The sequence below is a fragment of the Triticum urartu genome, chromosome 6A, assembly GCF_056163025.1.
Source record: "Triticum urartu cultivar PI428250 chromosome 6A, HENAU_Tu73, whole genome shotgun sequence".
NCBI classification, from domain to species: domain Eukaryota; kingdom Viridiplantae; phylum Streptophyta; class Magnoliopsida; order Poales; family Poaceae; genus Triticum; species Triticum urartu.
This window is the reverse complement of record NC_141878.1, coordinates 425,423,482-425,448,181: the sequence shown is the minus strand read 5'-3', so window position 1 is coordinate 425,448,181 and position 24,700 is coordinate 425,423,482. Positions and strand designations below refer to the sequence as shown.

At 47.7% G+C, this 24,700-nt stretch overlaps 1 protein-coding gene and 1 pseudogene across 1 annotated transcript; both read right to left on the bottom strand.

Annotated features, from left to right (window-relative positions):
* Window positions 1–1,696: 1,696 nt before the first annotated feature.
* On the bottom strand, window positions 1,697–23,765 carry LOC147965519 (regulator of nonsense transcripts UPF2-like). Its single transcript, XM_087528197.1, has 17 exons — window positions 23,450–23,765; window positions 23,241–23,382; window positions 22,829–22,910; window positions 20,353–20,555; window positions 10,659–11,003; window positions 10,010–10,114; window positions 9,775–9,902; window positions 8,880–9,053; window positions 8,703–8,784; window positions 8,042–8,320; window positions 7,768–7,965; window positions 7,367–7,468; window positions 7,028–7,279; window positions 6,722–6,940; window positions 6,305–6,475; window positions 5,334–5,519; window positions 1,697–3,161 (listed from the first exon to the last, which is right to left on the bottom strand). The coding sequence occupies exons 2-17, from the start codon at window positions 23,316–23,318 to the stop codon at window positions 2,199–2,201; spliced, it is 3,567 nt and encodes a 1,188-aa protein (XP_087384323.1). The 5' UTR covers window positions 23,319–23,382; window positions 23,450–23,765; the 3' UTR covers window positions 1,697–2,198.
* LOC147965520 (uncharacterized) lies at window positions 12,580–20,346 on the bottom strand (annotated as a pseudogene).
* Window positions 23,766–24,700: the final 935 nt, after the last annotated feature.

The window sequence follows — 24,700 nt, the reverse complement described above, 5'->3', positions numbered from 1 at the left end:
AATATCTAATTATGCTGGTATGCTTACGTAAGAAATTCCGTTTTATATTCGGACACCAGAAAGGAACTCCATGTGTAGTCAAGAAAGGAGAGATCTTATTCACTGCCCGAGCATGTTTGGTACCTATATAAACTTAAAAAATGTAAGCTCACTTTCCGTCAGGCGACGGTGAAAACCCCGAGCCGATTGCCAGAACCGCTGCATCAGTGCATTAGAATTGCAATTCTGTAGTGGTTGCCACTAAGCAAGCACAAGGCTGAACAAAGGTAGAAGCAGAGAGAAAAGGCATGGTTTTTCAAGTCCCTTCAAGGTGGGAGCTTGACCCTACCTGAATACACGTACTGATCAAATCAAAACCCTCGCGCAAAGGAGCCACGCCCTGCAGTGCCAAGTGCGTGCGTGATGCAGATCTTTCAGTCGACATTTTAATCATCCATCGAAAGAATGTTTGCCACCACAAACATGAGCCAGCTTTCCACCGCGTGCATGCTCATCCATTTTGCATCCACTGTAGGAAATCCAGCAAGTAGTACATATAGTATCCAGCAGCTTGCATGCTCATCCATTTTGCATCCACTGTAGGAAATCCAGCAAGTAGTGCATATAGTATCCAGCAGCATCCATGCATGCAAGAAGCAAAGCTAGGTTTAACTATATATACCCCGGCCTGTCGCGATCATGGTTTGTGCTAGATGTGCAAGCTGAAACTGCTAGGAGGGGATAAGCTGCTGCAACAAAATCCAGGGGCGAGCCTTGGCCCTTGGGCCATGTGTAAAAGAGGGGGAAATGAAATGCATGCATATACCGGTGAATGGTGATTGCTTGCACACGAAGAAAGGCACAGAGCCTTGCTTTTCCACGTACGTCAATAGGGCCGGTGAGAGGGAAATGCATCTCTATCCAACTAGGGAGAAGAGGGCGGCCGGGAGCAGGAGCAGAAAGCAGCAGACGGCAACACATGCGCCCGAAAGAAGGCTAGGCACGCACTGAAACGAAAAAGAAGACGGCCGGACAGCAACTAGACGGGATACTGGCTAGCTAGGCCACCACCGGACCGGTAATGCGATGCGGATGCAGAATCTAAGCACTGATTGCGGCGAGGGAGTCAAAGGTTCCCCGTCCACCCACCCACACGCGCGAGATTCTTCGCGGAGGCTGCGGGGAGGCGACACGATGCTCAGAGATTCCGGCCGTATCGATCGATGCCACCGGCAAACTGCTTCTTTCCCTCTCTCAGTGCTATAGCTCCCTAAAGAGAATAGAGATCATGGCTAGGGCTAGCTAGCCGCGACTATGGACGGCCAGGGTAGTTTGTTCCTCACCCCGACTCTCTGGCTGTTGCTACGCTACCGCTACGTAGAAATGCTTGATCGGGCATGCCGGTCACTCGGTAAGGTTTCTCCGTCGCAATTATTCCTCGTAAAGCAGCAACCAGCTCGTGGCAGACAGATGAACGCCAACGGTCATGGAAGTGAGGAGAGCCGCGAGTGCGCCAGGAGGTGGCGAGCGGACTGATCATTCCATCACATCAGGAGGAACTAGCTTGTCGATATGATCGCTCCCAGTTTCTGATTTTTATTGGGCCACTCAAAGTGCCACATATATTGCAGCTACACCACTACTGTCTGCAGGGAACTATATATCCTGTTTACATAACTACTCCCTCCCTCCGATCCAAATTAAACGACGCAGCCTCTATACAAAGTCAAATCATCCGAATTAAATGACGCAGCCTCTATACAATGTCAAATGTTGCACATTAAGGCAGGGTGTTTATTCTCATCTATTGTTTATACAAACACACTAACAAGCATCCAAGCAACAATTCTGGTACATGGAAGATTTGCAAATAGCAGCACCACATCTACATTCAGGTAGATATGCACGCTCTAAGTTTACAGCTGAAGCAAGGTGTCCCTCCAAGATAAAGAAAACCTTCATGTACACATTCACAAACCAGCCCAACTGAACAACTTCAACAGAAGAAAGCCTCTTCAGACATTCTGCTCCTTCGTCGGCAGTATTGTCGTTTTATTGTCAACTGGGGTCGGCTCTATAGTCGACGCAACACTCATATTCAGAGGTGAAAAGCCTTTCTATCATCTTGTTCATGTCCTGTCAAACAAATTCAAGGCATCCTCTTCTCCATTAGGAGTTCGACACCGTTGCCCTGTCAAAAACCTCAGGACAACTAGCATTCATCTTCTCCTGCCATATCCTTGGTAGAAACCACCAGCGGCGTGGTGACGCCGAGCGCCTCCCCTGATCCAACCATCCCAATTGCCCCGCCCACCTGATCTAATACTGCTGCTGGTATTGCTCCCTCCTTGGCCCCAGTTCCCCATTTGTGACGATCCGCCATTCATTTCTTCCTCCTCCCTCTCGTTGTATTCAAGGATCCTCCGCTTAATGTTCTGCTTCTCCTCAAGCTCGGCAGCTTCTTGCTGCTTTGTGCTCTGTACAAGAGAGCAGTCGCCAGGGACGAACATCTGCTTCGTCTGTTGCTTGTGCCCTTTCTTCATTAGCACCTTAACACGCACCTTGCTGCCACCACCAGCATTACCACCCTCTTCATCCACAGTTTCTTCTCCACTCTCTGACTCCACAGCCCTTGCATCCTTTGAACCTTCAAGGACATTCATTGGTACCTTCATGTTCAAACTGGACCTGGAACGCACCTCCGATTTACGTGACTCCAAACTCTCCTGTAGAAGGGCTTTCAGCTCTCGGTCAAAGTCTTCTTGCTCCTTGGGATCAACCTGCACGACCTTTTGCCTAACCTCAACACCCTCATCTTCATCAGAACCAACAGGCATCCCATCATCCTCATCATCACCTTCGTTCTCCGATGCATCATTTGATTTCTCCTCAGACAGAAGATCTTCTTCATCTTCATGACCACCAATGCTGCCACTATCTGAATAGCTCTCACTATCTGCGCCTTCTCCATGATCCTTACCATTTCCCTCAGCTCCATTCGCTGAACCCCTGCCATCATCATGTGGCTGCCTTTTCTGAGATTCATTGTCCGAGTGCCTTTCACTCTCAGGTTTCTCTACTGAGGCCGCACGCTCGTGTTCTTCGAGTTCAGCTAATGCAGAGTTAAGTTCATCTATTGATGAATATCTGGTCATGTTTGGTCGTAGCTCAGCAAACAAATCCTGAAAGAACATATGGATGAGCTCACTGAAGGGTTGTGCAAGTAGAGCTATGGAATATATTCGATTCTACATTAAAACTATCATGTTGACTTTTCTTTTAACTCCTAATACAAAAACAACAGCAATAAAACAGTATTTATTGCCTTATTACAAAAATAATAGGTTCATCTAAGATATTGCCCTGTTTCTTTTGTATAGCATTTACTTTGGAACATGTGCCATGTGCCTTGCTGCTGCTACAAAAGTCAAGGCTCGACACCATACATTTATCGTTGTTTATTTTCTTTTACTCATTCTATTTTTAAAAGATTAATAGCATCCAGAAGCCAAAAGCTTTTGTAGAGTGTTGTTCGACATTCTCTAAGGGCAAAAAACGGCCTAGTGCACTGGTATGAATATTTTGAATGGTTCAGGTCTTTGCTGCCTGGTTGCAAAAGGAATATCAAATATAGCATGCAATACGATAATGTTTGAACACACGTCGTTTGATATATGTGTGCACTCTTATAATTTTCAACAAGGTGGAGCTGGCTTTCAGAACGAGGGCTGGCTGTCGCCAAGCTCAAACATAAGCAGTGGGCCCCATGTTGTCGCTAGCTCAGTGCTGCTGTGTTTTGTTCTATGAGATATTTTAATCCGTAATCCACCTCATGGGACTTGGGAGGTCTTTTTCCCTACTTAAACATTTGAGCTACCTTTCATCAGCTAGTTGTGGGAGTGGGATAGATGGTTGATAGAGACTTGTTAAGTATTGGTTATGTGCTAGCCTGGGTTGAGACAGTCAAGTTTTAGCTCAGTAAAATCCGTTTTGCCGCTGTTTTTCAATGAAAAATAAGGTTTCAGTAATATGGGTATACTAATTTAGTTCCTCCTATTCCTTCTTCTTTTTGGATTAGCTCCACCAATTCAGAAAAAGCAAAGTCACAAAGGAGCGAGACCCACATGGTTCCCTGATTCTCAGAAGCAAAAGGGTTGCATCATCTACTAGGTATAAAGTTGTAACCTATATTTGACGATCAACAAGTCCACTGATCTTCAGAAGCATGATGATATTTATAAGCATGCAACATTGTGAATGTAAAAATGCAAGTCCTGAATATTCTCCTATTGGTAAGTGCATGGATCTTCAGATGCCCATCAAAATATATTCAACTATCAACAGCTCCACTGATCTTCAGATGCACGTCGAAAACATTCCTTTGGTTAACTATTACAAATGTGAATGCTACGATTGCTACAGTAAAGTCTTTTGACTCAAAGGATCGAATCTTTCTCTCTCATTATCAAAATGTAGAACCTACAAGATAGGAACTTTGCTTCGGTAGACACCCACTAGAAAAGTTTATGGATTTTGATGCAGATTAAAGGTAGAGATTAGAAGGTATCCCTTTAATAAAAAAAGGGTAATATAGGCTTTTGTATCCAAATCAGTCTATCCAATACGTTTGATCTGCAGGCTAATATGGTGATAGCCTTTTTAAGTAACTTTAAGATTCATGCAAACTTTTAGGACCCGAATATCCAGCAAACGTCAGATTTTTAGACATGGCAAATCGAACGTTTTTCATGGCAAATTATGTTCCTCGAGGATGACAAGTTTAGTTGGCGAGCATGGCAAATCCGTCTCAGTTTAATTTTTTTCCAGGGAATTGCCGTGCTTGCAAACTAAATTTGCCATACTCGTGTCAATATAAATTGCCATGAAAAACATTCAATTTACCATGTCTAAGAATCTGACATCAGACTTTTAGCATTTTCGAATTTTAAGAGAGGGGGGGGGGGGGGGGGGGTTATCAAGGCAAAAAAACTCACAAGATAAATATTCTCGTCTACCAACAATAGAAATTTAACTGTATCCTTTTTTTGCGAAAAGAAATTTAACTGTATCCATCTTAGAGGGAATGGTTATTTCTTTACTTTATAGCTCAGCAATTATCACTGTTAAAAATCTCGTCCGATTTAATCAGCCAGTTAACCAATTTATTGGCCGATTCACCTATTAATCCCCTACTCGCCAGTGCAGTTACCAGTTAATGATTTCCTGAACATTGGCATTTATAATAGAGTAAACTCACAGAATATTTATGCATGTTGGCAAACTGTTCACACGAGAAAGAAACTGACAGAAGTATTTATGCATGTTGTGAAGTTATACATGAGAAAGAAACTAACCTGAATGTCAAACTCTATGTCAAGTGGTAAGGGCCCTTTCATAATAATGTATCTTTGAAAATGTAGCAAGAACTTGTCAAGCTTTCTTTTGGACGAGCCTCTAGTGAAATAGTGGCCACAAGTCTGCAGAAGTGTTATGATCAACCTGATCCTGAAGCAATCTTCTGGTGGATCCAACACATCTTGCTGTGCAAGAAAGAAATTAAGAGTGATTGATCATTCTCAGACATACGCTTGCAATAAGTAATACTCCCTCCGTCCCAAAATAAGTGACTCAACTTTGTACTAACTTTGTACCTTTAGTACAAAGTTAGTACAAAGTTGAATCACTTATTTTCGGACAGAGGGAGTATGATAAAAAAGAGGAATTAAGGTTAATGTCATCAAATTTCTAGGGTGCAAATAGGTATCACACATAAGAAATAATTTAACAGTTCTTTATAATTGACAATTTTAGATCGTGCCGTACATAACATGCAATCACTTTTTGCACTTTGATTTGAGCACTAAATCAACATGAAATTTAGTAAAAATTGATGCCACTTTTAGTATTCTAGCACTATTAAAATACAACATCAAATATAAATGTCTTAGCCAGGAAAGGAGGCAAGTTTGCTGTGAATAGTTTTTCTCATTTTTTGTACCCTTAAAAAAGAATGGATTTGACTTTAAATTTTACACATAGATACACTAATTTGAGAAGTGCATTTAGAAACCTTTGGGGGAAATGATTTTGGTGTCTGAACCAAAAGCAATTACATGAAGGGTAACTGCAGAGGATATACCGACTTATAGCCAAACCCAATAAATCTAAGTAACACTTCTATTAACATCTAAAATTATTACGAGAATCACACACGTCTTTACATGCCAGCATCTGAACCACATTTCAACGATGATAAGGACTAGCACCGGAAAATGAATTAAGGTTAGCAAAAGTTTCAATCTTACTAAAGGATGTAAGTGCTTACTTCATAAGTCCCATGACCAAACATAATGATAAGGTATAATGTCTCAAATACAACTGATGAGTCAATATGCTTGTAGCTGTACAGCTCTCCAAGAAATCGCATGTGTGCAAGTCGTCTTTGTTGCGTCGCATAGTCATTCAACTCCAACCCAACCCTTATCTCTTCCAAAACCTAAATCAAATTAGATAAATAAATTAACTCAATTGGATGCTAGCTGATTGCACCTTCTCCAAAATAAACTAGATACAGCCATTCTCATAGGTCAATAGGTAACTCTCGAAAATAGGTAACTTTGCCTGCCATTGACATTTATGAGTTTGTCACATATATGCTTGTGCAATGAATGTAAATTATATCAACCAGATTTTTCTTTTGGGGTCAAAAACATCATTTAAGGCATCAATTATAGGAACTGACCTCATCTACCACTGCAACAGCAAAGTCATCATGATAACGGCTAAGCCCAGCAGTGAGAAGAGCAATCAGGTGAACTTGGCTGTACTTTCCCTTGTGAACCTTTAGAAAGCACTTTACAAGGTATTGCTGGCACTCTACCCAAGGTAGCTTTCGTAACTGGCGAAGAACATGCTCAACACTTGATTTGTCGAGATCTGAGAAAAGCAGCTTCCTTATGTACTGCATAGGAAGAAAAAGAAGCATTGTTCATTATTGCACTCAATAGATAAGTGAATTTAAAGGGTCAGAGAAGAAGTAAAATCTTACTTGATACAAAGGTGGGCGAACTTTTGAAACTCTCGCAGATCTTTCAGGTGGTTTACAAAGGTAGTAGGCATTTTCTACAAGTGTACTGTGGCGCGGATCCAGATTCTTAACATTTTTCAATCTCATCAGTATCTCCAGCATGTTAGCCATGCGGATTGTAGTTTCAGGTGAACGATATAAAAAACGTCCGCATGTCTCGAGAAGGTTGCAGGCCACGTCAATATTATGATGATTGAAATCATCTAGGCACGCCTGCAACATTAAACAATAAGCTTTCTCTAAGCAACAGGTGGAAGTGCAAAAAGCCTAGAAATTACTACTCCATGTATAAGACAATACCTTCAAACAACTAAAAACAAGAGCCGCTGGTGCAATTTTGAATTTGCACAATTCTCCAATAAATCTTATATTCTTTATTTTTGTTTCAATGTTGATCTGATCCTGTAAACAGAACAGAGAAGAATAGTTAGTCACAGTACATCAGTTTATGTAGATATCCTGTCCCCCTGGATTTAAACTCCAAGATTCTCCTAATTTAAAGGATGTGAGGGAGGTCCTGGAGATGTTTGATCCATGAATTACTGTTTATAATGATGTTAGTATCTTAGCTTAGGTTCTAGACTTAACAATAAATCGCAAATATTGTCAGGGATAGAAAGACAAATCAGTATGATAGGAAACAAGAACTTAGCAATGAGAAGAAGAAAAAGCAAAGAAACTAAGAGTTACTATGATCATACCTTTTTATTTATTAAGAAGTTGAACTCCTCTTCAAGCATGGGGAGAAGCATAGTAGGGACATCTTTCATACATGATGACAATGTGGCAATCATTCGAGAATAATAAGGTAAAAGCTCCAGAGAAGTCCTTGGAACACTGAATAAGGCCCGCACAAGTTTTTTCCGGCTTGCTTTAGAATTCAGGTAGCAAAACTCAACCTGGTGAAACCAAAGTAGCTTGAGAATGATAATGAGCCTCTGTGAAAAGGACAGACAATACAGCAGGAGTAAATACCGTCAATTGATCTATAAGATCACGGCTCACACATCCTGGCAACCTCTGTAGCAGGTTGTCCAAACTTCCACCATCCAAGGCTCTTACTTTCTCTTTATCTTTTTCAGTTTTCCTGTCCAAATCCTTCTCTTTCGATTTTTCTGCCTCTTTTCCCTTATCCTTTTCTTTTTCTTCACTATCTTTCGCTACATCATCTGCCTTTCCCTCAAGTTGATCTTCAGTGGCAGAAGAAGTCTGAGCATTATCATGCACTTCAGTCTCTTGTTCCGCATTCGACTCCTTCAAAAAGAAGATGCATACAATGATTTACTGCTGAACCCAAAGAAAAGAATAATGCTTACCAAAAGAAAATAGAAATTATCTTTACACCACTTCAAAAACAAACTATATGTTATTCATACTTACTATCCAGAAGAAATGAGAAGAGGATGTACTCAAAATGTCAGACAATTATCCAAAAAGGAAAAGATCAGTTCTTAACTGCTGATATGTTGCAAACAAGCAATATAATCACAGAATGACATATGGCATCTAACAATCCAGTTTACACCGCTTCAAAAACAGTTCAGTTTATAAAAGAAAGGAAGGTATTATAAAATCTTCTCGGACAGTGCCAAGTGAACTGGCAGAATGAACTGCTTTTAAGGTATCAGAATCTTACACTAGATTGTTCACGGCCCTTAGCATGTTGCTCATTCAACTTCTGTTCAGCCTCTCCCAATAAGACAGCAGGTACAAATGCTCTGCTCAGAAAGTAGACTATGTAGTTTCAGAAGAAGAATCTAGTAAAATAACATAATTGGCAAGCTAGAGAATTGGCGATAAAATGAAGAGGAACCTTAGATCAGGTAAAGATTCATAAAAAGTCTTGGTATCGTCATCATCCCAAATAGGTTCCAGCACAGATGGTTCTTTTCCCGAAGAGGGGGTGACATCAGTTCCCGTAGTAACCCTTGTTGTATTCCCATCATCTGGCATCACCGGAGGCTGCAAGTCAATAGCTTCAGCTAACCTGCAAAGGAAAAGGTTGCAGATCCTCATTAATCATACATAAATAGTAAATACATATTCGAATGAAAAAATTGACATACTATTAGGCAAAGCGTTAACAATTATTCATTTCTAACACATCTAAAAGATACAGCTAACTGAACATCTATGGTCTTTTGCAAAGCTGAACATAAAATAGTATTAGCTTTAAATTAGTCGAGATGTGTCCTCATTTGCTTAATACTTGTTTTCAGTTTTTCAGGTGTTTCCTTAGAAGGAAATATGAACTAGGAAGAAAATATTGTTTGAATTTTCATAAAGAAAGAACCGATAGTAGACTACAGAATCAAAAGGAAATCTCCGCTGAACTTCTCAGGTACGTACGAGGGAAGCCGACCCTATCAACACAGCTAATGTTGTCTCCTAGTTGCAGTAAGCATGGATGACTCCCGTTTTAGTAAATACAATATTCCCATAACCATATTATTTTGTTACATTATCAAGGCTATAGGGCATGAGAGGTAAGAACCCAGTGGTGGCATAGTATTGCTGGAACAACAAATTCAGCTAGTAAATTACAAGGGTCAGACATGTGCTTATGTGTTCGATAACCATACATCCCTTACAAAAAGGGCATATGCCACAGTGTTCAACCTACAAATACCAGAACTAGACAAACTGCAAATTATGCTGCTACGAGTGAACAGAGAGGTTAATAATAGCATTCTCGAATAGATACTCACGAGGATACACCACGTAGTAACTGATCAAAAGACTTTCGGAGCTTCTCATATGAAGCTGTGTTCTCATCACTTAATTCACCTTTGGCACTCAAAACTTTTGCATTCTCTGCCTCCATCAGACGAAGAGACTGGATATAGTGTATGGTTGCGTACATGCATAGAGATATCAGAAGATAGTTAAAGGATAACAAATAGAAAAGTACAAAGTAATAAACAGAAAGGGTGTAGTAGTTACCGCATTTTCTGATTGTAGTAGTTCAGACACAGCATCATAGTAAGAGTTCAAGGCTTTCTTGAAGAATTTCTTCTGATCAGCAGTAACATTTAAGTCCTTAAAGAACTGCATCAATCAACATTTTATAGGTAGGTTAGCTCAGTATGGGCAATGAAACATATCAGTCTTCTGACCAATAGGTGGCATATAAGTGCAGGAATGCTGCACTGGTAGACTCCTGAGAATAGTATATAGAACAGCATAGGATGGTGAGAGCAGGCACATTTATCACACTCATACTTTCATGCATGCAGGTCCATCCCATGCTTAGGCTTGTGCACCAATGAATCAATTAAAGTACCTGAAGTTCCCAACCATTTTTCACTTAAGGCAGCCATCTGCTTTTTAAAAGCCTGATCTGTGTTAGCCCACTTTGACATTAGTTGGAGACTCGTCAATTTAAGTGTTCACTGATCATTTTTAAAGGCTGCAAACATCATGTGCACTTACTCAAAACAAAAAACAAATGTAACTTTCGGCTAAAGGATGTGCCTAGAACTCAGTAAAAGCAGCTAGCTCTACTTATTACAGTTGAAGTCGAATGTCATGATCATTTTTACTGAGACCATTTTATACCTAATAAAATTATTTTGGCACTTCAATCTCTTACCTCATCGTAATATTCATGACCATGAGACCGTAACCCTATAAATAACCTCCCTTGACGAACAAAGGAAGAGAGAAGAGACAGATTTGTCTGAGTTGCTTCCCGGTCCTTCAAATGCTCCAGTGATGTAAGATCTTTTATAATGTTTACAAAGATACTAGCATCTTCAACTATTCCAACAAAGTACAGTTCAATCAGTAGTTTCAGGGTGCTTCTCTTCTTCATAGCTCTTGAGTTTTTGTCTGTATCCAAATCATCTCCAGATTTACCAGGCAAGAAGACCTTCAGTAAACCTTGTATAAGACAAGGAGAGAAGTCCTTGTATCTTTGATGAAGCAATGAGCAAACCTACATTACATTGCTAGAAGGGTTATAAAACACATAAAGCTGCATAGAAGTGATGTATTTGGAACTTGACATGTTCATCATCAAATAAACCTCAAATTCTAAAGTGCCGTGATGAAGCCATGTAACAGCAAGATGACAATAAGCCAAAAAAAACTGAAAACATATGTGTTGAATGAGTGGCTCATGTACTACTGGCCCAGGAGCCCCAGGCCCACACCAGAGTGGTGGCTGACCTAGTTCAGGTCGAGCTCCAGGCAACAGAGAAGAGAGCCGCCAGAACCATCGAGCTACAGTGTGTTGAGCTCCTCACCCGTTCCACATGGTATCAAAGGACAGGGCGACAGAGGAGGCAGAGCGATCAGCGGGGCTATTCTGCCACGCGGTGGCGGCGGTGCTGGCATCGGCTGACATGGCAGAAGAGGCACACCTGCTATTAAGTTATCTTCAGTCCTACATGTGCCAGTTTTCCTGGTCAATATGCTGTCTATGAGTGCTCTGATCGACTAGGTGGACTGTAGGATAACACTTGACAGAGGACTGTGCTTGATTCAGGACAGGCTGACTGGAAGGAGGACGGGGACTGGAAAAAGGCGTAGGGGGCTTGTCGTTCAGGGACCGTGAGAGGCTTGGTCAGATTGGCAGCTTTGTGTTTGTGGCAATTGTGGAAAAAAAAGAATCCTCGGTGATGAAACATCACTGTAGAATGGGGCATGTATTGTTTGATAAAATGTACAAGTTGTTTCCTGATGTAATGAATGGAGTAGATAAGAACAAGCTGAAATGTAATGTGTGTGAGTTTGGAAAACACACGAGAACGTCTTATGTGAGTAAGGGACTTGGGAGTATATCCTCATTCATGCTTATTCACTCGGATGTGTGGACAAGTGGTAGGACTAGGGTTCCTACCGGCTCTATTGCGAAGGTTGTAGGGGCAAGGAGGGAGTGGACGCGGCGAGGAACGGGCGCGCCGGCGGCAGGGCGCCGTCGCGGCTAGGGTTGAGGGCGGCGGCGGCTTGGCTGCGGCGGCTAGGGTTTCCGGCTCCTCTAGGAGCCGGGCAACAAAAGATAATAATAGTCTTTATTGCCTGCCTCAAAACGATGTCTTACATGAGTATTTATAACTTTAGCCTAAGATAACTTTCCTAAGATAACTTGCCTAAGATAACTTGTGGGCCAAGCCCCTAATACTAATGCCCGGTGGGCCTCTTCCTAGAATAGACCAAGCCGGTCATAACATCTCTCCCCGCCTGCGCAAACAGCTCGTCCTCGAGCTGAAAGTCTGGATAGTGCTGACGGAAATCTTCACGCTGCTCCCAAGTAGCCTCCTCCTCCGGAAGGCCCGCCCACTGAATTAGGACGAACCAGACGCCACGACGGAGCTGGGCCTGCAACACCTTTGCTGGCTCTGGAAGAATGCGACCATCGGCGGTTGGAGGAAGCGCCGGAGGAGCCGCCGGTGGCTCGCCACGGAAAGGCTTGAGCAGCCCCACATGGAACACGTCGTGGATGCGGGCGCGGGCTGGAAGCTGAAGACGATAGGCCACCTTCCCAATGCGCTCCACGACAGGGAAGGGCCAAGCTTGCGCTTCGCGCGCGGGTCCAGTGACTGCGTAGAGCGGTGGAGAAGACGCAGCCACACCCAGTCACCAACTGCGAACTCCGCCTCGCGATGATGATTGTCGTAGTAGTGCTTGGCCGTCTGCTGGGCCTGAAGGAGACACTAACGGACCTCAGCCAGCATCTCATCACGGGTGCGGATAAGGTCACCCGCAACCGCCGTCCGAGCCGTCTCCGGGTCGACCGGAAGTATAGGCGGGGGTGGTCGACCATAGACCACCTCAAATGGCGTCGCGCGCAGGGCGGAGTGATAAGAAGTGTTGTAGCAGTACTCCGCCCAAGAGAGCCAGTCCACCCAAGCGCGAGGCCGATCACCTGTCACACAACGCAAATACATGGCAATGACCTTGTTAACCACCTCAGACTGACCGTCCGTCTGAGGATGGAACGCCGTACTCAGGCGGAGCTGGACACCCGCCATCCTGAAGAGGTCGCGCCAGACATGGCCCGTGAAGACTGGGTCCCGATCACTGATGATCGACGTCGGGAACCCGTGTAGACGGACTATGCCGTCGAAGAAGGCCCGGGCCACGGATGCCGCCGTGTATGGATGGCCCAGCGCGATGAAGTGGGCGTACTTAGAGAAGCGATCGACCACCGTGAGGATGACGGACTTGCCCCCCACCTTGGGAAGGCCCTCGATGAAGTCTAAGGAGATATCCGCCCAAACCTGAGACGGCACCTCCAAGGGCTGAAGGAGCCCCGCCGGCCTCAGGGTCTCTGTCTTGTTGCGCTGGCAAGTCTGACAAGACCGAACCCAGTCGCGGATCAGGGCACGATCACCAGGGATGTAGAAGTCGGCGTGAAGACGATGGAGGGTTTTCTACACACCCTCATGGCCCGCCGAGTGGGCGAGCTGCAACACCTGGTGACGGAGATCATCATGCGCCGGAACAAAGATCCGGCGCCCATGGAGGAGCAGTCCGTCAGAGAAGCGCCAGGGCTCCTCCAAGTCGCCGGACGCGAGCTGCTGCTGAAGACGTGCGGCGTCATCTGCCGTCGCAGTGGCGCGTCGAATGTCGGTGAAGAGACCGAACGATGGCCCGAAGCGGATGCACAAGGCCATCCCGGCGGACGCGTCGGCGGATGGCGCGAGGTCGGAGTCACGACGGGACAGCGCGTCGGCCACGGTGTTAAGACGGCCCGGCCGATACTCGACGGAGAAGTCGAAGCCGAAGAGCTTGCTGATCCACTGGTGCTGCGGAACGGTCGACAGCCGTTGATCCAGCAAGAACTTCAGGCTGTAGTGGTCCGTGCGAATGTGGAAGGTCCGCCCCCACAAGTATGGCCGCCAATGACGCACGGCCTGGACGAGGCCAATGAGCTCCCGCTCGTAAGCTGCCAACTTAAGATGGCGCGGAGCGAAAGGCCGGCTGAAGAAAGCGAGGGGCCCATCGCCCTGATGAAGTATGGCGCCGAACCCGGCGCCCGAGGCGTCACAGTCCACCACGAACGGCCGGTCGAAGTCGGGCATCTGGAGGACGGGGCCCGTCGTGAGGGCCCCCTTGAGGGCCTCGAACGCCGTCGTCGCCTCGTCGTCCCAGGCGAAGGCGTAGCGGCGAAGCAACCGCGTGAGGGGCGCCGCGATGAGTCCGAACTCCCGGATAAATTTCCGGTAGTAGCCGGCGAGTCCGAGGAACCCGCCGAGGGCCCGCGACGAGTGAGGCGTCGGCCAGGCGAAGACGGCCGCCACCTTATCGGCGTCCATAGCCACCCCGTCGGCCGAGATGACATGGCCGAGGTAGGCGACGGTAGGCGTCCCGAACGAGCACTTCGAGCGCTTAAGGTGGAGGTGGTGCGCCCGAAGCTCGTTGAAGACGATGGCGACGTGCTGGAGATGTTCGGCCCAGGTGGCGCTGTAGATAAGGATGTCATCAAAGAAAACAAGCACAAACTGCCGTAAGAAGGGTCGAAGTACGTCGTTCATCAGGGCCTGGAACGTCGCCGGGGCGTTGGCGAGGCCGAAAGGCATCACCAAGAACTCGAAGTGGCCATGGTGGGTGCGAAACGCCGTCTTGGCGATGTCATCCGGATGCATGCGCACCTGATGATAGCTCGACCGGAGATCGAGCTTGGTGAAGAAGCGTGCCCCATGGAGCTCATCCAAGAGCTCGTCGACCATCGGTATAGGGAACTTGTCCTTGAGCGTGAGTGCGTTGAGGGCGCGGTAGTCGATGCAGAAGCGCCATGTGCCGTCTGACTTACGGACGAGAAGCACCGGCGCCGTGAAGGGCGACGTGGAGATCCGAATGATGCCTGCGACGAGCATCAGGGCACACTGGCGCTCCAACTCATCCTTCTGCAGCTGGGGGTAGCGGTAGGGTCGCACCGCCACCGGAGTGGAGCCTGGTACGAGGTGAATATGATGGTCGTACACCCGAGCAGGCGGAAGACCCTGCGGATCGTCGAAGAGGTCGCTGTGCTGCTGCAGAAGAGAATCCAGCAGGGGGTGCTCGGCCTCCGAAGACGCGGCAGCCAGCTGGAGGTGTGGCACGGCAGGCGCGGCACCCCCAATGCCCTCCCACCGGATGCGGCGGCCCTGCCGCCAGAATGTCATCGTGAGCGCGTCGAATTCCCACAGGATGGGGCCGAGGGTCCGGAGAAAGTCCACCCCGAGGATGAAGTCGAAGCAGCCCAGATCGATCCCTGCACAGGTGATGGATAAGTGTTCGCCACCGATGGAGATGGGAACGTTGCGGGCTAGCCCATGGCACCGGAGGCGATCGCCGTTCGCCACTGTGATCCGCAGGCGCTCCCCGCCCGTCGTCGGGAGGGCTAGCCGACGCATGGTCGACTCGGGCAGAAAGTTGTGTGTGGAGCCCGTATCCAGCAGGGCCACCAGTCGCTCGCCATGGATCGTCACGGGCAGCAGCATGGTCCGCTCGCCCCGGATGCCGGCCAGGGCATGAAGGGAGACGACACACGCCGTCGCTGCGGAATCCGCGGCCGCGTCCTCGGGCGCCGCAGGCGGATGTAACGGGTCGGGCGAGTCGTCCTCCTTGGTGTAGTCGACCGTCTCTAAATAAAAGAGGCGGGGGCAGACATGGGTCGGCGTGTAGGGCTCATCGCAGTTGAAGCAGAGACCCTGACGGCGACGCTCCTGCTGCTCGGCCGGTGACAGCCGACAGAAGGGCCGTGTGGCGGCCGGGGGTGTGGCCGTCGCGGCTGGGAGAAGCCGACCCGGGGCTGAGGAAGTCGGTGCTGGCCGACTGGGCTGGCGGCCGCTCCGTCCAAGTGGCTGCTGCAGTGCCTGGGCCCGCTGCTCGAAGGCCCGGGCGTAGTACATGGCCGTCTGGAGGTCGGAGGGATCCCGGAGCTCGACGTCCACGCGGATATGGTCCGGCAGACCGCCCACAAAGAGCTCGGCGCGCTGGGTCGCGGAGACGCCCGGCGCGTGGCACGCCAGGGCCTGGAAGCGGTCGGCGTAGTCCTGCACCGTAGATGTGAATGGTAAACGGCCGAGGGCCGCCAGGCGGCTCCCGCGGATAGGAGGCCCAAAACGGAGGAGGCAGAGCTCCCGGAAGCGCTCCCAAGGTGGCATGCCGCCCTCGTCCTGCTCGAGGGCGTAGTACCAGGTCTGCGCTGTGCCTCGAAGATGATAGGACGCGAGCCAGGTGCGATCCGAAGCGAGCGTCCGCTGCCCTCGAAAGAACTGCTCGCACTGGTTGAGCCAATTGAGGGGGTCCTTCGTGCCCTCGTAGGTGGCGAAGTCCAGTTTGGCGAAGCGAGGGGGTGTCGGCCCGCCGTGCCCGGGGGCGGCCGCAGTCGCCGCCGGTGCGTATGCTGGGTCGGGAAACGCTGGGGCGTAGTTCGCCGAGCTGGAGGGGTGATCAAACCGCAGAGAGGGCGTCCGGCGTTCCGGCGCCGTGGAGTAGACCGGGCCCAGAGACAAGCCGGTCGCCCAAGCGGGAATCGGCGATGGTGACGGTGGAAACTGCACCTGGTGCAGGGGCCGACCCATAGCCCTAGGCGCGGGTGGTGGTACTGTCGATGACGGCGGCGCCTGGTGGAGCTACTGCACCGGCGCCTGCGGCGAGGGGGCCGGCAGTGACGCCGGAAGAAGCTGCTGGGTCTGGCCCCCCAGCGGCGCGGTGGAGGTCGGCCATGCTGGCCACGGCTGTCCCGCAGCCGAGTAGTGCGGCAGCAGCAGCAGCGGCGGCTGGGACGCCCCTCCGTAGGGCGCCTGGAAGGCCGGGGCGGGCCACTGTAGCGGCGGTGGCCCGTAGGCGGTGGTGCCGGTGCTCGGTGGCGGGGGCTGGTTCCCGGCGAGGTAGAGGGTAATACCCTTGACCGCCTGGACAAGCTCCCGCAGGGTGCCCGACATCTCCTCGGGCGAGAGGAGCGGAGGCGGGTCCGGCGTGATGGTGATGGGCGCGGTGGTGATGGTGGTGCCGGATGCAATCTCCGCCATCGCGGTGGCAGTGGCCGGCGGCAGCGAGAGCGGGGTGGAGGTGGATGGTAGCGGCGGTGATGGAGATTGGGACATGATCGGCCTAGTGTCTCTGGATACCAAATTGGTAGGGCTAGGGTTCCTACCGGCTCTATTGCGAAGGTTGTAGGGGCAAGGAGGGAGTGGACGCGGCAAGGAACGGGCGCGCCGGCGGCAGGGCGCCGTCGCGGCTAGGGTTGAGGGCGGCGGCGGCTTGGCTGCGGCGGCTAGGGTTTCCGGCTCCTCTAGGAGCCGGGCAACAAAAGATAATAATAGTCTTTATTGCCTGCATCAAAACGATGTCTTACATGAGTATTTATAACTTTAGCCTAAGATAACTTTCCTAAGATAACTTGCCTAAGATAACTTGTGGGCCAAGCCCCTAATAGTAATGCCCGGTGGGCCTCTTCCTAGAATAGACCAAGCCGGTCATAACATCATGTGGTGTCGGTTAGTGGTGCAAAGTATTTTGTGACCTTTATTGACTGCCACTCACGTATGACATGGGTCTATTTGATGTGTCACAAGGATGAAACTTTCCAATGCTTCAAGAATTTCTACGCCTATGTGAAAAATCACTTCAATGTTCAAGTACAAATGATAATAACTGATAATGGCACTGAGTATGTGAACAAAGTGTTTGGGACTTTCTTATCATAGCAAAGGATTTTGCATCAAACCTCGTGTACTCACACTCCTCGGAATGGAGTGGCAGAAAGGAAGAATCGACATATTCTAGAGGTTGCTCGATCGCTGATGTTCACTATGAATGTGCTGAAGTTCTTGTGGAGTGAGGCTGTGATGACTGCGACATACCTGATCAATCACACATCATCGAGAGTACTGGGTATGAAGTTACCTCATGGGCTACTACTGGGAAAGAATGATCTCTAGGTTCCTCCCAAGTTGTTCAGTTGTCTGCTTTGCCAGGGATCACAGGCCATCTGTGGGCAAACTGGATCCATAGGCTGTCAAGTGTAACTTCATTGGGTATTCTTCTGGGCAGCGAGGCAACAAGTGTTGGAGACTTGGAGTCCTTCTGAACGGAGGACATTTGTGAGCATGGATGTCACCTTCAGGGAATCCGAACCATTTTATGGTGAGAAAACTGGTCTTAGTGGCTTATTTCAGTCTTGACCATACCCAGACTGAAGATGGGGAGAGTTACGGTCGCTGTGGTGGTGCCGATTTGGTGTTGCAGCAACTAATTGAGGGTGATATTCTGGTACAGCGAAGCAAGCAACAGTCTCAGCAATTGATAACGCCACCGAGCTAAGGGCCGGTTTGTGACTGATGGAGTGCCCAGACAGGCAGGCAGTGCTCCCGCCTGGATCGGTAGTTTGCCGAGGTGGACAGCAGAACAAGAGGAGCAGCTCAAGGTGTATTTGAGGAAGTGAGGTACTGGTGTTGCGCATTAGGGGGTAGCAACTAGATCAGCCACAGCTAAAGTGTATTCACGGAGGCGAGGTGATGGTGTTGCACATCATGGGCAGCAACTAGATCAGCCACAGGCGGAACAACAGGGTATTACTGACGTGATTTCAAGCTCCTCTGATGGGGATCAGGCTGAACATGAGTCAGTGGCTACAGAAGGGTTAATTGATTTGCCAATTGCTTTGAGATAAGGTAGTCGAGCAAAAGCAGGGATACCAGAGGAACGATATGGGTTCGATGCCAGTGATATTGGAAAATGTCTCCTATGAAGCATTATCTCCAGCCTACAAAGTATTTGTTGCTTCTCTTCAGTCTGTTTCAATTCCGACTAAAAATAAGAAGGCAAAGAAGGACTAAGAATGGTGCATGGTCATGGTGGAGGAGCTGAAGGCTTTTTGCAAGAACAAGACATGGGTACTAACACCTCTTCCAACAGGAAAGAAGGTAGTCAGCTGCAAGTGGGTATACATTCTGAAGCAGAATGTAAAAGGAAAGATTGATATGTACAAAGCAAGGTTTGTGGCGGGGGGTACAGCCAGACCTACGGCATTGACTATGATAAGACCTTTGCTCCATTAGCAAAGATGAACACTGTGAGGATTTGATCTCCTGCGCTACGAATTTCGGGTGGTCTTCACATCAACTTGATGTGAAGAATGCTTCTTGCATAGGGACCTGCAGGAGGAGGACTACATGGAGATCCCACCTAGGTTCTCTAGGTCTGAGACTGCTGGCAAGGTATGCGGGTTAAAGAAAGCTATTTATGGTTTGAAACAGTCCCCGAGAGCATGGTTCGACAAGTTCAGACATGATGTACGTAATATGGGATATGGGCAGTGTAATGGTGATCATACACTATTCTACAACATGGAATAGGGAAAATCACTATACTTGCAGTATATGTGGATGATATTATTATCAAAGAGGATGACAAATAAGAAATTACAAGAATGAAAGAGTCTTTGGGTAAGGCCTTCAAAGTCAAAGATCTGGGCCGACTCAAATACTTCGCGGAAACAGAGTAGCCAGGTCTGCCAAGGGGATTGCGCTATCACAGAGGAAGTATACTTTAGATCTCTTAGGCAATGTAGGAATGCTAGGATGTCGGGCAGCCTCAACACCAATTGATCAAAACCACAAAGTGATAGCTCAGTCAGGTGAGTCAGTAGATTAGGAGAAATATCAAAGATTAGTTGGGAGGTTATTGTACTTATGTCATACACGCCCTGACATTGCTTTTGCAGTAAGTGTGGTAAGCAGATACATGCATGAACTTAGGAGTGATCATCTTGAAGCGGTGTACAAAATTCTGAGGTACTTGAAGGTGACTCCAGGAAAGGGACTATTATTTGAGAGTAACAGGCATCTCGTGGTGGATGGGTGCTGTAATGCAGATTGGGAAAGTTGCCTAGATGATCAGGACAACAGATTGCAGACTGCTTGACTAAAGGATTGGAGACTAAAGAATGCAATACGTGTGACAAGATGGCGCCCCTCTTGAGGGGGAGTGCTAAATGACCATGTACTGCTGACCCAGGAGGCCCAGGCCCATATCAGGTCGAGCTCCAGGCAACAGAGAACAGAGCCGCCGGAATGTTCGAGCTACAGTGTGGTGAGCTCTTTCCATTCCACAATATGCAACAGCACGACGTTGACCAATAAGTCCAAATGAAATGACTGAGAACATATGCAGCAACACAGTGTAAAAGATATCACTAAAGCAGGAACATGTCCTATTATGTAACCCAGAGGCTTGAAACAGACAAGTCCAATAAACAAAAGATCTTGCTCAAGCACAGGGGCCGGCTCTATGACACTGGCATATTTGCTTATGTACTGAGGCGAATGCACATTACAATCATCAATTACCTGAACTGCAGCTTGTATATCAGCAGAACGAAGTTTAGCCTCACAAATATAAGAAACTGCTTCACTGACAAATTTGCTCAAGTTCACACTTTTCAACTCATCCATTAATCCATCCTTTTGTTCATCATTTATTGTTTTGAGCTTCTTTATAACTGTTGTATTTCGTTTAATACTTGAGTCAAGAGTCCTCAGGTAGTTTGCATCTGAAATTAATGAATAATGTCAGATCATAATGTTGCCGCAGAAACATGTGCATGACTTGTCAAGATCAGAAATTGTCTACTCAAAATTATAAATATTAATCTGAAGAACCAAGAATGGAATGAAATTAAGTAAAAAGGAAAAACTTGACTATGAAAATGGAGCAGCTGAGTAACTACTAGCTTATTTTTATTGCTATATGGCTCAAAAAGCTATGCATATAAACTACAGAGATTTTCTGATGCCCCATCTGCAACAGAAGCTCATACTGAGATGTTTGTTGTAGAGAAAATTAGAACCAAAAAAATAACAAAATTAACATGTGATCAAATAAGAATAGCTAAGCTAATAGATGATACACATAAATTATACAAGTTGTAAGAGTGAGATTGGGGGAACAACTTCCTTTATCAACATGGCTGAAAGGCAAGTAGAGAGGTAACAAAATAGGCTTGTTCAACCTGGGACTGAGATGCAGTTATATTACTTAATTTAGTCGTGTTCTACCTACAATATACATATACATCTGCATCTGCTTTGGACATAAATTCACAGAGTTCCTCCTACGTCCATATGCCTTTGAAGTTGCGCGCGCGCACACACAAAAAAAGTATTTTTGTCCTTTTGTCCTAATTGAAACGGTTGGGTAACCACCCAATGGGGTATCTTTGCGATCCTGCCACCAGAACGGCCATTGCGACCATGGTTCTCAAGTCGCACGACTAGTCGCAAAAAAATATCGACTCGTGACTCGAGTCGCGACTAGTCGCAACTGCAGGCTCGACTTTTTCCAAGTCGCTACCCCAGAACAACTCATCGTCTCCAAAACCATGATTGCGACGATGCCGCTGCCACTGGGGTCCACGTGTGTCGTCTGGGACTGGGTCACTGTGATCGAGTGAATGCAAAAAAAAAAAAAATTCGCCAGCGCTTGGCCAACAGCCGGCCGCATGCTCCTCAACATCCCAGGCGAGCGTCCCGGACATAGGCAATCTCACGAGCGTCATGGCGGAGGGCTGTAAGTAGGCTGCGTGTCCGGCGGCAGCAGCCTACAGACACCGAGGCAAGAACGGCAAGTGGCCTGGCTATCCGATGCCTGCCACCAGGGAAGGCCGTGGCGCATTTGTGTCATGCCTAACGCGGCAAGCCAGATGATGCAAACACACATCCCAGGGTCCACAGTGCGTCCCGGACCCGGGCAACGCGGTCAGCCACGCGGCGAGGCCATGGGCGTCATGAATGGCGGCAGCTGCGCGCATGACAGAGTCCATGCCGACAGTGAATCCGGAGACCATCGTGAGGCCACGGGCGCCATGGATAATGTCAAAGCCAACGTAGGCATCGTGGACGACGTCAATGGCGACGAAGCATGTTGTATTTAGATCAGCGGTGGATTTGGGAGAGGAATACCCATGGGCAATCAAACAGATGATCAGGCTTTCCATATATATGATATTTTCATGTAACAAAATACCCCTTTTTAACAAAGGGGTAAGTTCTAATCTCCGTCGTCGATTTGCCTCGAAAACTGTAAACTTTTTAAAGGGGGGTGTAGCAAAGCGCAACAGGTATTGAACAGCCTCATCCCACTCACCCTCTTCATGCACATGAAATTGCCCTTAAGCAGAGCTTCATGGACAACTTGCAGTTGGTTTGTTGTGTTGTTCCGTTGTGCCATCTAGTTAGTTATAGAGTCTCAATGCATACTAACTGGGGTAAGTTTTTGCTATCACGGTTATAAAAGAAGATAGTTTAAACTAATTGCCTTATCCAGAAGCAGGGATAGAGAAGTGCTTCTAGGAATCCAACACAATGTCAAAAGGAACCTTGGTTTACTATAATAGTCTTGAACACTACTACATAGGGCTCGAAATATAATTTAATTGGTAGTTTGGTACGGCACTGGTCTAGCAATTGAAGTGCAAGGAGACAATGGCAGGAAACTCAGTGTCTGCACTCTGCAACATCTACACTATCACTCAAGAATATAGTACTTAACTGCTAGCAAGAATAAGAACAAAGAATGTTTGTGGCACTTCACTTGACCTCTTTTGTGCAGTGCACATGCTATACATCTATATGACTTTAAGCAGATAAATTTCACGTGTTCAAATGGAACAGAACTTGCTTGGGCATGTAAAATACTTTGTTCCTGCCATTCAATACAACGAGACGCAAAGCCTTTGCACTTTCTCAAACAAAACAAAAAAATAAAAACGTAACTTTCATCACAACTTCTATGGAATGGCCATTAATGGGAGAAAACGATGACTACCTGGTCTCTCAGGATTTTGATTGTTTCGGCGAAGGGCAATCTTTTGATCCATTAGTCTTTTGTATTCTTCAATGCGGGCCTCCTGCACACAGTGACTTGCAAAGTAAGAAAGCTAAGATACCCAATGTAAAGAATCAAATATGAGTTATGAATCTTCGAATAAGATCTGTCACAAAACCCTAGGAAACATACCACCAGAACTGTACGAATAATCAATTTGAAGAAACAATTTCGAGTTATAGAAACTAGAAACCTACCAAGTAGCAAAGTAGCAATTGTGTGTGCAGTGCTGAGTAAACTGCGTTTCACGGCGTGGATAATTTCTGTTGGTAAATAACAACCTCGCCAAATCTCAATACTAAACAGAGGTTCCTCGCAAAAGATATTGCTGGCAGTGGCGTGTCAGGATTACCTCATCTTCCTGTTTGCTTTGGCGCGCATCGTCATCTTGTTTAGTGTCTGTGAGGTTCTCGGTCTGACTGCTCTCCATTTTTATTCACAGCTACGACGAGACGGGGACAGGGGCGGATCTAGATGGTGCGCCGGGTATGCACCTGCGCAGCCAGAAGTTATGAAGGTCGGTTGGATTTAACCAATCGCTGGATGAAAACAACCACGTACCTGAAAACTCAATGGGCGAAACTGTGGACGGGGTGGAGACGCGATGTCCCCTCGAGGAAGAACGGGAACGGCGATGGCAGCGACGCGCGTGAGAGGCCGGGGTGTCGGAGGTGGGGAGAAGGCGTCGGGGAGGGGGGCGTGGGACTGAGCCGTCGGGTGCGAGGCGGAGCGGGATTGAGGCGTCGGCGGTGACGCTGAGGTCCGGCACGGCGGCAGCTGCAGGAGAGATTTGGAGCCGCGTTGCTAGGTAAGGACTCCGGGCGAAGAGAAATGGCATCAGAATAGTATTACGCTAACTGTAAACTGTTTTTGTTTGCAGCAAGTCCTTTGCTTGTGCAACTGAGCTCCGTCCGGAGGTTCTTAATACTGATTCCAGATTATTATTATCACTATTTTCCAAAAAGATAACCTCGCATAACTGACCTACTTTGATCTGAACTCTGTTTAGCTCGATAAAATTGCCTGATTTGCTTGCCGACGCTTAGAACATCTTCAACGGCAGCCCTAAAGCACACCTGTGCAAAAAAAAATCATTTAGATAAAAAAAGGCTCCAGCAGCAGCCCTATAGTTATATCGAAAAAGTTTAGGTCCTGCCCAAAAAACTGCTACGAGTGATGCATATTTGCATCACCGCTAGCCGCCGACGCAAAATCAGAAATGACGCCAGAAGAGCCTCAACCGTTGAAACTGAAAATTGTTGTCACTGAATCGCCTCCCGCCACGACCGCTGCCAACAACTAATACGTCGTGGAAGGCATCTCCGACGCGACCACCGCAGGCCACCAGTTCATCATGGAACGCATCTCCAACTCGACCGTCAAAACCGCCGACCTCCCGTTGCCCTCGTCGCACCCGGAATCGTCCCTCATGTGGTTCCCGGTGGCAGTGCAACAAGCTGAAGGTCATCCGCTGCAAGCTTGCGCCGTCGCGAATCACCGTCGTAGTCAGCGGGGATGCGCCTAAGGACCCCCATCGTCGCCGCTAAGGCTCCGGCGTACACGAAGAAGGTCATCGGGAAGAGGTCGCCACGGGAACCATCGGGCATGGTTAAGAAGAAGACAACAGCAATGGCCCCGCCGCCACCGATCCCTTCCACGACGGCAGTGACTCCTCCGGCACCGCTTGGGGCCTCTTCCCCTCCCATCTCACCGTCATATGCGGACAAGTTGACATCACTCGTCGCCACAACCCCCGATGTCCCCAACGTGTTTAGTGAAATGATCGGAGCTAAAAAATTCCTTTTTGGTTTT